The following is a 15299-nucleotide window of genomic DNA, read 5'->3' as shown; positions in this document are numbered from 1 at the left end:
TCAGGTGATAGGCGACGTGACCGCCTTGATGTCAGAATAAATAAATTACATTAAAAACAGTTCTGATATAATTATATTGCCTCCAAAAACATCAATCACAACAAGTTATGTCATTAACAGCGCATGACCACATAACAGTAACGAGTCCCAGAAGAGACATGTTTATTTCATCACATAAACCTGAGTGGGATCAAGACATGGTTGAAGAGGGATGCATAATAACTGGTTACTCTGACAGAACTGAACAGTACCGCTCAAAAGCTTGAGGTCACTTAGAAATGTCCTTCTTTTTGAAATAAAAGCACACATAAAAAAATAAGAAATAAAATAACATTAAATGGATCCTAAATACAGTCTAGACATGGTTAACGTGGTAAATTATATAGTTGGAAATGGCTGATTTAGCAGTTATGGGGAGGGGTTGGGGATGACCATGAAAAAGTATGCTTTTTAAAAGATGTTACGCTGCTTTCAAAATAAAATATACTGCATCCTGCTATTCTTACTGCTTTTAGAAAACAATTATTCATTGTGTAACTCATTTGCTGAATAAAAGTGTGAGGAAAACATTTTGTGTGTGACCCCAAACCTTTGAGCGGTACTAGCTGTGTATAAATATGTACATTAGTGCAACAAAAATACGCCATTCTCCTCTGACATGGGCCTTGTGGCTTTGGTGGCTCAAACATTGAAGTTTTAATGTTGGAAAGGCCAGAGAAGGAGTTTCATCTCTCTAATATTCCATCACAACCCTGCCTTTAGAATGGATATGGGAATGCAAAGTTAAGGAATGTACAAAAAAAAGTGATAAGATACCTACTGCTAGCATACATGAGCTAGCTAGCTATACATGAGCCCTCTTAGAATATTCCAGAAACGCTTATTTAATGACACCATTTGTTCCCTAACATGTCTGGATTTGTGACAGCTGTGTAGAGGAGCACAAGCTTGTACCAATTCCGAGAATCACCTCAAAAGAATTGAGCGATGAAGGATGTATGTTTAGGATGTTGGACCGCGGACAGGCGCTGGACACGGAGAGGAGACCCGTGTTAGAAGTCCACCATGTCTCCTCCCTTGGCCTTCTTCTCCTGGGACTCGGACCACGCCTTGTTGATGGTGCGCTTCATCTCGTCGTCCCCGTCGGTGTAGATCTTCTTCAGCATGGTCATCAGGCCGTCACCGGGGTCCGTGTTCTCCTCAGCGCTGGGCTTACTGTCCACACAGACACAGCAGGTAGTCTCATGACCATCTCCACACAGACAGAGCAGATAGTCTCATGACCATCTCCACACACACAGCAGGTAGTCTCATGACCATCTCCACACACACAGAGCAGATAGTCTCATGACCATCTCCACACAGACACAACAGATAGTCTCATGACCATCTCCACACACAGACAGAGCAGATAGTCTCATGACCATCTCCACACACACAGCAGGTAGTCTCATGACCATCTCCACACACACAGAGCAGATAGTCTCATGACCATCTCCACACAGACACAACAGATAGTCTCATGACCATCTCCACACACAGACAGAGCAGATAGTCTCATGACCATCTCCACACAGACACAACAGATAGTCTCATGACCATCTCCACACAGACACAGCAGGTACGCTCATGACCATCTCCCCGAGGCTAAGCCCGTTTTCAGGCAGGACAAAAGCCTTCTGGCTCCAGAACTGTCCATGTGGACTGAAAGCTCTTAGGCAGGGCTCAGCAGAGCTCCCTGCCCAAACGACAGCAGGACAGACAGCGACCAAGCCCTACAATCATTTAATATTAGGAAAAATGCTAAAATGACATTGCGGGACTCACTCTTTATCTTTGGCCTTCTTCTCCCCCTGCGTCAGACACTCCCACTTCTTGGCAGCCATCTTCTTACACATCACCAGGACCATGTCTGTTTTGACCTTTAAACACATCAGCAGGACCATGTCTGTTTTGACCTTTAAACACATCAGCAGGACCATGTCTGTTTGACCTCTAAACACATAACCAATGGGGCGATGAGCGCAGATGGAGACGGGTCTGACTCAGTCCAGTCAGTGCAGGAAATCTCTACGTGTCCCAACTCACCTTTGAACAGCTTTCCTGAGCGTTTATGGGGCAGAGCAGGTTGTTGACGGACATCTGGTGGTTCTTCCCATCCAGGTCTTTTACCAGCACAACCAAAGACCTGTGGCAAAAGACCAGCATGGAAGAAATCACACTCCATTTTGGATATGTTGAGGATGTTGTCACTTTTTATGAGGATGGTCAGACATTGATTTGGCAAGAATTCGTAGGAACTGTATACAGAACTGTTAACAGTAAAACGTTTTGATGCGCTGTGGACTCAATTTTTCATATTTCAAAAATCTGTGAGGATCCTTTGGTAAGGACAGATAAATTTTGGTGTCAATTGAACAAAAAATGCGGGAGGAGATAGATTTGATTGATTTTTTCATAAACTGTAAAACCTGAGTGATGGACTTCAAAATTCCTGCAAGGTCAGAGCGTATGAAAGTTTGGTCTCACTGGGGACTACATTGACATGGTGGTTTTACAGTGATGGCACCTATGGCTGATTTGTTATGATTTATTAAAGTTTTAAACTTTGCTGTAGCGCCACCTTCAGGTTTATTGACCTACAATGCAGGTTGAGGACTTTGGGTATAGTACTGGAGCTATGTGCAAAGTTTGGTGATTCTTTGTCCACGGGAAGTCAGACTTCAGTGGAAGATGGAGAATAATAATAATAATAATAATAACAATAATATAGGCAAATACAATAGGGTTCCGGCAGCTCGCTGCCCGGCCCCTAATAAACACAATAATATTGTACTGTAAGAGGGAAAAAAAGAAGTGCCAACAACACCATAAAATAGAGTAAAAAGGGAAGAAAGTAATGTGAATAAAATAAAAAACTGAAAAACAACTGAAAAAGCTTTTACATCAAAATGAGTTTTGAGAAAAGACTTAAAAGATAATAGAGATTTAGCTTGTCTGAGACTGGAGGGAGGACACAACATCGAGACGAGGACGAAGACGGAGAAGAAGAAGAAGAAAGAGAAAGAGAAAAAGAAGAAGAAGCAGCAGCAGCTTGTCTGAGGCTCTCAGGCAGGGACAACTGAGGGGCCTGTACGGCAGCAGCCCGGTCCCCTCTGGTAATAAGGCGTGTTTTTGGGCCAATCAGGAGACCCCGACCCCATGATCTCAGCCAGGCTACGCTCAAATGAGACTAAATGACCACAACACCCAGTACCTCTCTGAGAAGCTGACCTCCACCTTCTCAGCTGCTATCTTCTGGACCCCTTTCAGTGTGATGTAGATCTTCACAAATTTATCGGACTGGTCCCATCCTGCATCAAAGGAGAATGTGTTAAGACGTCAAAGATGTGTCATTCTCTTCATCAGTTTTAAGAGGCCTGGGTCCTTACTTACCACAAATCTCAGAGCGGGAGTAGATCTAGGATCAGATAGCCGCCTATCCGTAATAAGTTTCATAAAAGGCACAACTGGTCCTAGATCAGCTTCTACTCTGAGACACTTGAGTAGACGCTTGATCGTCACACCCTCATTCCCAAACCTATGTACGTGTAGAGATCTGAGCGGACTGGACAGGTGTAATCAACATAGTGGTAATGCCAACCAGCCAGCCAATCAAAGCTTGACAATCAATTAGGGATGATATGAACATTTTGGCCGATACCGATAATAGATATTAACATAGCCGTCATGGCTGTTTCATCCTGCTCTCTCTCATACAGAATGGGCAAGTAATGCGTTCAGTTGCATAGCTATACGTTTATTGAACCCGTGTACAAATCGGCATCAGTTATACAGGCATGCCGCGCCTGTATAACTTAACAATATGATTGATATATTGTGCGTCCCTACAAACAATGAAAGCATCTGTCATGTCAAGCCATGTATACCACTAATAAAGATATTGTCAGTGATAACATCCTCAACAGACCAACCTCTACTGCATCATGCAGAGCACCAGCACATGAGTCTAGAGACGCAACCGTACCGTAGTTACTGATCTTGACTGTGTACGCTTTGGATGCAGATGTAGTGTCCGCCTCTCGCTTGGCCTGCTGCTCCTTCTGCTGCCTCTTGGCCGAAATCTCCTTCTCCATCTTTTTCTGTTCTTGTCTCAACACATCCTGAACACGCGTCCTCTCGGCCTTCTCCAGCAGGGTGGAGATCTCGAGCAGGTCGGCCTCCAGATGGTCGATCTGAAGTTAAATGTGAACAGTAGTTAAGTTAGGTAACGTTATACACATGAGAAACAGCGCGTCATTACGTTTGCGCGGGTTCCGAGTCTGACCAACTGTTTTTTCCGAGTCTGACCAACTGTTTTTTCCGAGTCTGACCAACTGTTTTTTCCGAGTCTGACCAACTGTTTTTTCCGAGTCTGACCAACTGTTTTTTCCGAGTCTGACCAACTGTTTTCCGAGTCTGACCAACTGTTTTTTCCGAGTCTGACCAACTGTTTTTTTTCCGAGTCTGACCAACTGTTTTTTCCGAGTCTGACCAACTGTTTTTTCCGAGTCTGACCAACTGTTTTTATCCGAGTCTGACCAACTGTTTTTTCCGAGTCTGACCAACTGTTTTTTCCGAGTCTGACCAACTGTTTTCTGAGTCTGACCAACTGTTTTTTCCGAGTCTGACCAACTGTTTTTTCCGAGTCTGACCAACTGTTTTTTCCGAGTCTGACCAACTGTTTTTTCCGAGTCTGACCAACTGTTTTTTCCGAGTCTGACCAACTGTTTTTTCCGAGTCTGACCAACTGTTTTTTCCGAGTCTGACCAACTGTTTTTTTCCGAGTCTGACCAACTGTTTTTTCCGAGTCTGACCAACTGTTTTTCCGAGTCTGACCAACTGTTTTTTCCGAGTCTGACCAACTGTTTTTTCCGAGTCTGACCAACTGTTTTTCCGAGTCTGACCAACTGTTTTCTGAGTCTGACCAACTGTTTTCTGAGTCTGACCAACTGATTTTTCCGAGTCTGACCAACTGTTTTTTTCCGAGTCTGACCAACTGTTTTTTCCGAGTCTGACCAACTGTTTTTTCCGAGTCTGACCAACTGTTTTTTCCGAGTCTGACCAACTGTTTTTTCCGAGTCTGACCAACTGTTTTTCCGAGTCTGACCAACTGTTTTCTGAGTCTGACCAACTGTTTTTTCCGAGTCTGACCAACTGTTTTTTCCGAGTCTGACCAACTGTTTTTTCCGAGTCTGACCAACTGTTTTTCCGAGTCTGACCAACTGTTTTTCCGAGTCTGACCAACTGTTTTCTGAGTCTGACCAACTGTTTTCTGAGTCTGACCAACTGTTTTTTCCGAGTCTGACCAACTGTTTTTTTCCGAGTCTGACCAACTGTTTTTTCCGAGTCTGACCAACTGTTTTTTCCGAGTCTGACCAACTGTTTTTTCCGAGTCTGACCAACTCTTTTTTCCGAGTCTGACCAACTCTTTTTTCCGAGTCTGACCAACTGTTTTTCCGAGTCTGACCAACTGTTTTTTCTGAGTCTGACCAACTGTTTTTTCCGAGTCTGACCAACTGTTTTTTCCGAGTCTGACCAACTGTTTTTTCCGAGTCTGACCAACTGTTTTTTCCGAGTCTGACCAACTGTTTTTTCCGAGTCTGACCAACTGTTTTTTCCGAGTCTGACCAACTGTTTTTGTGCATGAATGAATGAATGAATGAATGAATGAATGAATGAATGAATGTATGAATGAATGAATGAATGAATGAATTAATGCATGTTGATCCAAACTGAACCCCTATGGCGAGTGGCACAAAAGCGAAACTATGGTTTTTAATGCTGACAAGTCTGGACTGGGCAGCTGCCTACCTAGCTAGCTGTTCTAGAAGGTTCTAGAAGGTTCTAGAAGGTTCTAGAAGCAGCACCGGCGAGCTAACTAGCGTTAGCACTAGCTATCAGTCAAACTAAACTAGAAACCCCTCACTAAATACTTCTTCCAACTAAAATCATCCGGTTTATATACAACTGAAGTCATATTTAACGGGACTAAACTGGCATTTGCTCAAAACAGTTTAGTTTAGTGTTTTCTGTCCAAAGAGGCATGTAGCATAATGCTAGCTAACTAAGGTTAGCTAGCCTAGCAACATTAGCAGATAATTCAGCTAATAACTGTTTATGATTCGTATCAATGATCAGCTGTCTATCTTAATACTGTACGTTAACTACCTGTTCGTCGAGATCCATTGAGAAATGTGTCTTTATATCTATCTAGCGGCTAGTTTCTTGGAAGTGTAACTCCTTGTGCCTGTTCCGGTGTAACTGCAAAATTGTTCCGCAGGTAAAAATGGGGTTGACGGTTAGAAGGTTCCGCATGTGAGACGTCACTGTCGCATTGGTGACCAGCGGTTTTGAAAAACATAATCTATGAAAAGTATATTGTGATTGTGATGATCTATTTTAAGTGCTTTGAATGTTTTTTTTCTCTATGTAAAGTGCTTTGGGTACCTAGAAAAGCGCTATGAAGATAAAGTGTAGGCTATTATTACTGTATTATACATGGGAAAGCGCACATTTACACATATTTCTGTTATCCGTTTCTTGAACATCTCCCTTAAAGTGAGAAACATCAATTTCATAGGTGGGCTGATCAGATACTTAAAGATATTCAACGTTATGAAAACAAGACAACGCAGTAGAGTTCAACATTTTATTTGTTAAATACAGTCTATAACCCCATTGACACTTGCTCTTGTAAGCTGTCAGTTGTAGTCTTCAATTAACATAATTTACATGACTCAAGGGGGAGAGAGAGCTGAAGAGAAAGAACATCCCATCCTGCCTGAATACACAGTGGGACATCGGGTCACCAATGTTTAATATGATTGGACCAATGGTGTCTGATTATCTGCCATGTAGGAGCAAAACTCTCACCAGAACAGGATGGAATTCAGAATGTAACCATACGACAAAAATCCACAGAGCAAAGATGATCAGTCCACCAATCACGTAGCGACACACGGCCACAACGCCGGGCCAGTGGGTCACCACATCGCACGCTGGATTCCGGACATCTGGTTGTGGTCGGCAAGGTGACGGAAGACGATGCGACTGAGGCGCCACCTGCGTTTCACTCCCCGAGGCCGTGATGTCATCACACACCTGTTGCGGATCCGTACGGGGCAGCTGTCGCGAGGCAACGCGGCGATTTCCTTGTCTGCAACTTCCTGTACAGACAGACGCACATTATATGTTGGTCGTATTAGTTATCAACACCACGGGTTATCATTCAGTCATCTCACTCACACAGGCACACGATGAACACCAAAGCTACAGCATGGATTGTTGTGGATGTTGACCTTGTTGACTGCCGTCGGCAAATAAAATGACATTCACCGATGGCAGTGGCCAATGTTATTGGTCGGGCCAATCACAACCGTTTAACTAATATGGGGCGGGGTTTGATACGACTTTACCCACTTGATACGATGATATGGCGACTAACCCACGTTTCATTGCTCTGATTGGTTGTAGGTCTATCCAGTTGCATCCAGGCATTTTGGTCTGCCCGTTGATAACGACCCTTGGAAATCGAAAATAAACGCAGGATTTCAAGACCCTTCGCACTTTTGGGAATTGGGTCTGGCGAAGACAGACTAGTGCCATACCGCCCTTGGCAGATCTGAGGAAACTAGTCAAATCCCTTGAATCTCCTCAAGTGCACTAGGTTGACACATAGGGGTTAATCTATCCTGCAGTAGTGTCCGCAGCTCATACCTGTAACCAATCAGGTTATAGTAACAGCATATGAATGGAAAGCAGGGCTTCGGCGTTCTTGTAGTAAAAGTAGCTTACAGAAGGTAAATGGTAAATGGACTGCACTTATATAGCGCTTTTCCACCTTAGCGGCACTCAAAGCGCTTTACAATGGCCTCTCATTCACCCATTCACACACACATTCACACACCAATGGCGGTAGCTGCCATGCAAGGTGCTAACCTGCTCATTGGCAGCAATTTGGGGTTAGGTGTCTTGCTCAAGGACACTTCGACATGTGGACAGTCTGAGCTGGGATTCGAACCACTGACCCTTCGATCATTGAACGACCCGCTCTACCAACTGAGCTACAGCCGCTCTTTGGATGTCAGGGAAAGAATTTATCAACCTTGGACCTTTTTGATGAACTCTATAGTAACAGCATACCTGGAGTTCTTTGGGCAGAACCGTGTTCTTCCTCAGCGCATTGATCCGTAGCCTCTCGTCCGCGTAGTCGAAGGCCATCTGTCGTCTCTTGACGTCTCGCAGCATCCGCCAGTCGACATAGTACCCCCGGACCTGCTCCAGCAGCCCCCAGCAGCACCGGGACGCCTTGTACAGGCAATGAGATGAACACAGGGGATCAACTATGATTGGGATCAACACTTTAGATAGTAAGCAAAAGAAGTATGTACATAATGATTCATTTGATTGGTACCCAATGACATCTCTCAAGCGTACCTATTTAGGCGACATTAATAATGCATACATTCATGATCGGAGATGACACCAGAACAGATAAATCTCTGCGATAACAAGCAATTTCTACACACCCTACCTGTTTAGGTGCGTAAAACGAGGTTTGAAGAACATTCAGCCCCGCACACACAGTCCTGCAGGCAGCCATGTTGGAATCATGTGGACGGATAATTTGCACGGATGCCAGGTTTGAGAGTTTAACGTATTATCTCAAGATATATTTGTACGGAGAATACATGTATTTTATCTTGCCATTGTAAGTGATATGACCTATTATCTTTGCGGTAGCCTATTTAGAGAGCGATTTATTCCTCCTTTAAATTCATTCCCACCTCAACAATATGTAAAGATGTGCTTCTTTAAACCTGGCAACCTAGATTCACAAAAGTCATTCCTCTGCCGTCTAGCTCAGAGAGAGAGAGAGAGAGAGAGAGAGAGAGAGAGAGAGAGAGAGAGAGAGAGAGAGAGAGAGACAGAGAGAGAGAGAGAGAGAGGGAGAGAGGGGGAGAGAGAGAGAGAGAGGAGAGAGAGAGAACCTTCATGTGTAGTAGCACACGTTAATCCTGAGGATGGCAGTATTATGTTAGTGATTGAGAGTGAAATTTGACAGTCGAATAACACAAGCACGCACGCACACACACACACACACACACATAAAAGTGCATACAATTAAGCATGTGTTTTCATTTATCAGCCATCTCTTCTCCCAGAGACTCACAACAATGATGATTGCCTGGGAAACTTTACGAAATCCACTTTCATTGTTCTAGGAATGCTTGAATAGCGAACCGGAAGGACGGGGGCGGGGTAGCCTAATTGGTGGCGTTTTATTGTCTGCCTTTTCTTTAATAAATGTGCAAGGAAACTATCACAATGTCTCCATGGCCTTTTTATGTTGTTACATTATTCTAATGTGTCACAAAGACAGACATTTATTGGCGAGATAATTTTCTGATCACCAACGGTTTTATTGAGCCTTGACAGACTTGATGTGTGGAGAAACAGAACGTGAGCTTTCAAGATCAGGCTTGTCTCACGAGGCCACCCTCGTTGTGTGTCTTTAACCCACAAACAAACAAACTCTTAATAACGAGGCACAGATTTTAAATGTGCCTGTTTGTTTTGTTTGTGTTATTTTAAGTGTGCCTGTTTGTGGGTTAAAGACACACAACAAGGGTGGCCGCAGCTTGAGCCATCCTGCTGTTCACCAACTGGGACTTTCAGACACTCGTCTGTTCAGATAACTCACTTCTTCATGTTTCTAATTCAGAATTAAAAAGACTAACATAAGAGAGCTTGTCCAGAAAGCTGCTGCTCGCCTGGTGTTCAACCGCCCCAAGTTCTCCCACACAACTTCCCTTCTCCGTCTCTACACTGGCTCCCTGTAGCGGCTCACATCCAGTTTAAAACTCTAGTACTAGACTACAGGGCAATGAATCGAATAACTCCCTCCGACCTCCAGGCCATGGTCAAGCCCTACACCCCCTACGCTCTGCTACCTCTGGGCCACCGGTTGCCCCGCCAGTCAGAGGCCACTGCGGTCGATCGACACGGTCACGGCTCTTCTCTGTCCTGACCCCACGGTCACGGCTCTTCTCTGTCCTGACCCCACGGTCACGGCTCTTCTCTGTCCTGACCCCACGGTCACGGCTCTCCTCTGTCCTGACCCCACGGTCACGGCTCTTCTCTGTCCTGACCCCACGGTCACGGCTCTTCTCTGTCCTGACCCCACGGTCACGGCTCTTCTCTGTCCTGACCCCACGGTCACGGCTCTTCTCTGTCCTGACCCCACGGTCACGGCTCTTCTCTGTCCTGGCCCCGCAGTGGTGGACCGAGCTGCCCACGGAGAGCAGAGTCGCTGCCCATCTTTCGCCGCAGGCTCAAAACTCACCTCTCCAAGAAGTACTACCACAATCCTCCCTCTTAAGCACCTATTGTAATTCTATTTATACCCTTGAATGCAATTATTGTAGCCTAAGTCACTTTGGATAAAAGTGCAACATGTTATTGGCTGTACTGATTTTATAATGTGGATATGAGTAAATATAGCCTGCTCTCTTGCAAGACTTGGCAAAGATGATGTAGACCTGTCGCGATTTCACATTTTCAGCAACAAGGAACCAGTGTCCGTGTCTGAATGGGTCAATGCCAGAAACCGCTGTCAATAGGATTTTGGATGAATCCATCTGGCTGTCACAGTGAATGTCCAAAAAGTGACACAGTACATGGACATTGTTGAATCCTGGAAACTCTTCTCACATTCATATCTGTCCATGAATCTGATTAGTTCAGTGAGGCTTTTTAGACACTGAAATATTTGGTTCAAGAAACTGTTATTGTGTTATTTCCCAAGTTTGTTCAACAAAAACGTGTTTGTTCAACAACGGGGAAATGCTTATTTTCCACTGCTAGACATTGGAGGACATACTGCTTGTTTTGTACAACGCCGGACAGTGGTCTTCAGGGTGGATGGACTGACCTATAAATGCATGGATCAAAACTGTAAAAAAAAAAAAAAAAAAAAACATCTATATCATACAATTTTATTTCTAGTCTCAAAAAATTTACATGTGTTACCCAACTCACCTTCAACCATACCAGCCTTTCAATTCCTACTCTTTCCTCAGCATTTGGGTGCCTGTTTTTTTGGGGAGTATTTGTGAAAAAGCAGATAAGATACAGTAGGCCTATGTAGGATGGTTGTGTTCATCAGTTTCCCCTCCCTCCGGTCATCCATCCATCTTCATCCGCTTATCCGGGGTCGGGTAGCGGAGGCAGCAGTTCCAGCAGGGGGCCCCAGACATCCCTTTCCCTGGCAGCATCAACCAGCTCTGCCTGGGGAATCTTTAGCCGCTCCCAGGCCAGTGCGGAGATGTAGTCCCGCCACCTAGTCCTGGGTCTACCCCGCGGCCTCCTCCCAGCCGGACACGCCTGGAACACCTCCCTAGGGAGGCGCCCAGGAGGCATCCTCATTAGATGCCCTCCAGTCATATGGAAGCTAAATGTCTCTAAACAGTCCATCCCTAGACAATGCTGGAATGGCCTCACGTTTGCCTATAGTCAAATAACACAGACATGAGACACTTCAAAATAGCTTAGGACCTAATATCTTGAACTGACCAATCATGTTTCGCTTGAGGGACACAAAAAAGTGTCCCTCAAGACGTCATAACTGTTGAGCGACGGTTTCAAAAGTGTCAAGCGATGAAGCGTAAATTGGTCTTTACTAGTTTACAGGTCCAGGAGGAATGTGTAGTTAAATAACATTCTTTCGACCTAACTTATCTGATATGGCATAGTTTTACTTAAACACATTTGAATTCTCTGCAAATGTACGTATAACCCCCTCAAAAATGTACCCCCCCCCAGAGTTTAAATCCTATAGAGGTGACCCTGAAGCTCTCTCTCCCCCATAGGGAAACATCATGTGAAATCTTGTGAACAGGATCTCCGACACGTGTAAAGTGAAACTTTAAAACCCCTAACCCACACGCAATGACAACGATATGCTTAAGTAACCCTGCTGTTATCACTGGATTTTTTATTATTATTATTTTTTACTATTCCATCTCCACGTCCATTCTACAGTATTCCCATTCTATATTGTATCTTTAAAACAAACATTCTTTTCCTTAATTACTTCAACTAGGCTATTCATACATGGCCAGATATTAATTTAAAACAGGCCAGAGGTCTCAGATGCGTACTGTCGATATGCTTGTGGGTTGTCAAAGTCACACTCCATCAAACTTATTTTTTATTTTATTTTATTTTTCTAAAGTCTTCTAATATCCTGGGGAGAGAGTGAGTGAAATCCCAGACCTCTTCCTCGGTCATCACCCTGGTGTTTCAAAGAGGATTCCCCTTCCGACCCCCCCCCCACCCTCAGCCCCCTCCCCACAGACCCCCAGCCCCCCCCCCTCCCCCAGACCCCCAGGCCCTCATGGGCTTCCGTAGCAGAGGTGCTTCTGCTCTCCCCATTAGACAGGATAACACAAAGCGCCTGTTGAAAAAGCGCTTGCTGTTACGTCTCTGCGCCCTGCTTGGATCAGAGTGCGATGGCCGTCGTGGTTGCCCTGCGCGTTGCTATGCGTGCTGGTGACGGCAGGCAGACAGACACGCAGACCCCAGTTCTGTCATCGAAGAGAATAAACACCTCATCGGCAAACAGCACAACGCAGACAGCCTGACTGTTAATCCCATCAACTAGAGCTGCACAAAGGTACATTTAAAAAACTTTGATTTAAATTGCCAAAATACAATGATAAGAAGAACAGAAAGTTCCCAGATACTTTCAAAACAACAGCTGTGGATTCACTTGGAGAGAGACCACCGGTGCGAGGGGGAAGTGGGGGACCCTGAGCAAACAAGAGAGACTCGTCCCTCATATCAGGCGCTGTGTTTTTTGACGTACAGTTTATCTAGCCGAATGTATTCGTTTGACATATAGCGCCACTGGGAGTCGAGAGAGAATTCATATTTGCTTTGTGTGTGTGTGTGTGTGTGTGTTTTTCAATGACTTTATTGACATAAACGGTTCCTTGTTTATTAATGCATGGAAGGAATCCCCAAATGGGAATTTCCCTTGTTAAACAAGTGAATATCCAGTGGCCTGAACCCAGAACTAGCTCAGTTAGCCGACATAAACATGAGCTATAGGAAAGGGCCAGTCGTTTACCAAGACATCCATGACTACTGCTAATACAGAGAGATCAGTCTCTAGTCAGCCACTCCTGTTTGCTCGTCAGTGTGCTATTCTGTTCGCTTTTTCCATGAGTCTCAATGAATTCCATCTGTATGGGGGTCAAGGGTCAGTGAATAGATAGACAGTGGATGCTCTCTCCGATGCTGTGGTGTCAAAGATTTGGCCCCACTTTGCAACAAGCTCTGAAACAAATGAATTGACATAGTAGTTGTAAAATAGCATGGAGCATGTCTCAATTGACGTTTGAGCTGTGTGTTTACAGCTGCCGACGACCACAGTAGGAGGTAGGGGGGGGGGGGGGGGCATGTGTGTGTGTGTGTGTGTGTGTGTGTGTGTGTGTGGGTGTGAGAGAGAGAGAGAGATGTATTGGCATGTCTTGGGAGAATGGGGGCTGTGTTGCCTGGTTTGACGTAAGCATTTGTTTGGCAATTCGCTTAATTCACTTCAGCTGCCATATTGGTCAGTCTGATGTGGAAGTGCCCGTCGACTCCCATGTTAATCACAGCCTGTTAGTCTGACTGCTTTGGTTCTTGAAGTGGTGTTTTTATAGTGAACTTTTAACATTCAAGTCAACGGGCACTTCCACATCCACACCAACAATTACGTCAGACTGACCAATATGGCAGCTGAGGTGAATAAAGTGAATATGACCTGGTAGTACCAGCATACGCCTGTCCCCCCTGGTCACGCCCACCTTTGATCAGAGAATATATGTAACCGAGTGACAAAGTGTCCCAGGGGGGACATTGCTTTTGGCGCAACTATTACCGCGTCCAGCTCACAAGCGGGAGAGCGTGGGTTCGAATCCCTTAAATTAAGCAATAAACCACGAGAGGCCGTGTGTTATAGTGATTTTATAACAGCTAGGGGGCGTTGTTAGGCACGACGCGAAGCGGAATTATGTCATGATGGCGACGGACATGGTCAAATTTCAAGGCTCAATGTTATGATAAGGTAGTATGTCCCAATTGGACGCATACAGCGTGCAAAGTATGTACTTACTAGGGGCAGCTGTAGCACCTGTACGTACTGGTAGTAAAAAGCAGAAGTATGCGATTCGGATCGCTGCCATTTACTTACTTTGCCTGCCGTCCTGCAATCTGGCTCGAGTCTTCCCCTCCTCCAAAGCCTGACAGCTACTATCAATCAATCAATCAAAGCTTTATTTGTACAGCGCATTTCATACCCAGAGGCAACACAATGCGCTTTACAGAGAACAAGGGAGGTGGGCATACGACCCACCCCTACATATTCCAGAGGGAAGCAAAAAAACAGTATCACCCAGGGGCCAGATAAGTGAGCTGTAAAAATTCTTCCCTGACCCCTCTCAACAAGGCGATGGAGCAAGCTCCAGGAGTATGTTTGTCTACCAGCTAAGAACATTTATAAAGCAATACATTACATTAAATTACATTTCAGAGTAAGAGAGGCTAAAAGCATCATAGGAGAGAGAATATTCTACGGACATGCTACGACATCCACAGCAGACACGGGGGTATCTATCGGACTCAGGGAGGTCTGCTGGTGACAGTGGGGCATCCACTGGACCTGGTTAGAAGATAGGAGGGAGAGAGAGAGGCACTAGGGAGAGGGAAGGCAGAACAGGGTTAGTACTACAATAACTATGCCTACTTTTGTGCAAAGAGCATGACCAGAAAGATCACGACTAGAAAAGATTAGAAAACTTTCCAACACAACATGATGAATTAGCAGCAACATGTAAGAGAAGAGCGAATGAGTCAAACAGTGAGAAACCAGGGACAGGAAATTAGAAATTAAGACTTGAATAGAAACGAAAACCAATAAAGGACTGCGTAGAGCACGGCATCTTGGGAAATGTCACATGGTGCTCGTGGTGAAATCTAAACCAGCCGACCGGGACTCTTCAACATTCATAACCGTCTCTGAAAGATCAAATGAAAGCAGTCTTTTGTCGTGCGCTCCCGTGAGAATATTGAAACCACAGCTCTACTGGAACAGGAGGCTAATGGAAGCCAGCGGAAGCTCCGCGTGGCTCTTCAGAGCAGGAGAGACCGTGCAGATGGACCCAGGACGGTATCACGCCCCGGTCACCCGCGCACACCGCCTGGGTGTCTGA

At 45.0% G+C, this 15299-nt stretch overlaps 2 protein-coding genes across 2 annotated transcripts; both read right to left on the bottom strand.

Annotated features, from left to right (window-relative positions):
* Positions 1 to 172: 172 nt before the first annotated feature.
* cacybp (calcyclin binding protein) lies at positions 173 to 6290 on the bottom strand. The gene is made up of 6 exons (XM_084457753.1): positions 6211 to 6290; positions 4028 to 4235; positions 3257 to 3353; positions 2089 to 2188; positions 1828 to 1922; positions 173 to 1215 (listed from the first exon to the last, which is right to left on the bottom strand). The coding sequence occupies exons 1-6, from the start codon at positions 6226 to 6228 to the stop codon at positions 1053 to 1055; spliced, it is 681 nt and encodes a 226-aa protein (XP_084313879.1). The 5' UTR covers positions 6229 to 6290; the 3' UTR covers positions 173 to 1052.
* Positions 6291 to 6735: 445 nt separating this feature from the next.
* On the bottom strand, positions 6736 to 8644 carry mrps14 (mitochondrial ribosomal protein S14; the record flags this gene model as incomplete). The annotated part of the gene is made up of 3 exons (XM_084457831.1): positions 6736 to 7208; positions 8185 to 8349; positions 8576 to 8644. The coding sequence occupies 3 exons, from the start codon at positions 8642 to 8644 to the stop codon at positions 7026 to 7028; spliced, it is 417 nt and encodes a 138-aa protein (XP_084313957.1). The 3' UTR covers positions 6736 to 7025.
* Positions 8645 to 15299: the final 6655 nt, after the last annotated feature.

This window comes from Borostomias antarcticus (genome assembly GCF_949987555.1).
Source record: "Borostomias antarcticus genome assembly, chromosome: 24".
Lineage (NCBI taxonomy): Eukaryota > Metazoa > Chordata > Actinopteri > Stomiiformes > Stomiidae > Borostomias > Borostomias antarcticus.
Note: the sequence above shows the minus strand (reverse complement) of the source record. Positions and strands in the feature narration are given on the sequence as shown.

Coding starts and splice junctions, on each gene's coding strand:
- cacybp (XM_084457753.1), bottom strand. Junction 3,354..4,027: donor AGTCAAGATCAGTAACTACG/GTACGGTTGCGT, acceptor CCTTTGATGCAG/GATGGGACCAGTCCGATAAA. Junction 1,216..1,827: donor AAGAAGGCCAAAGATAAAGA/GTGAGTCCCGCA, acceptor CTGTGTGGACAG/TAAGCCCAGCGCTGAGGAGA.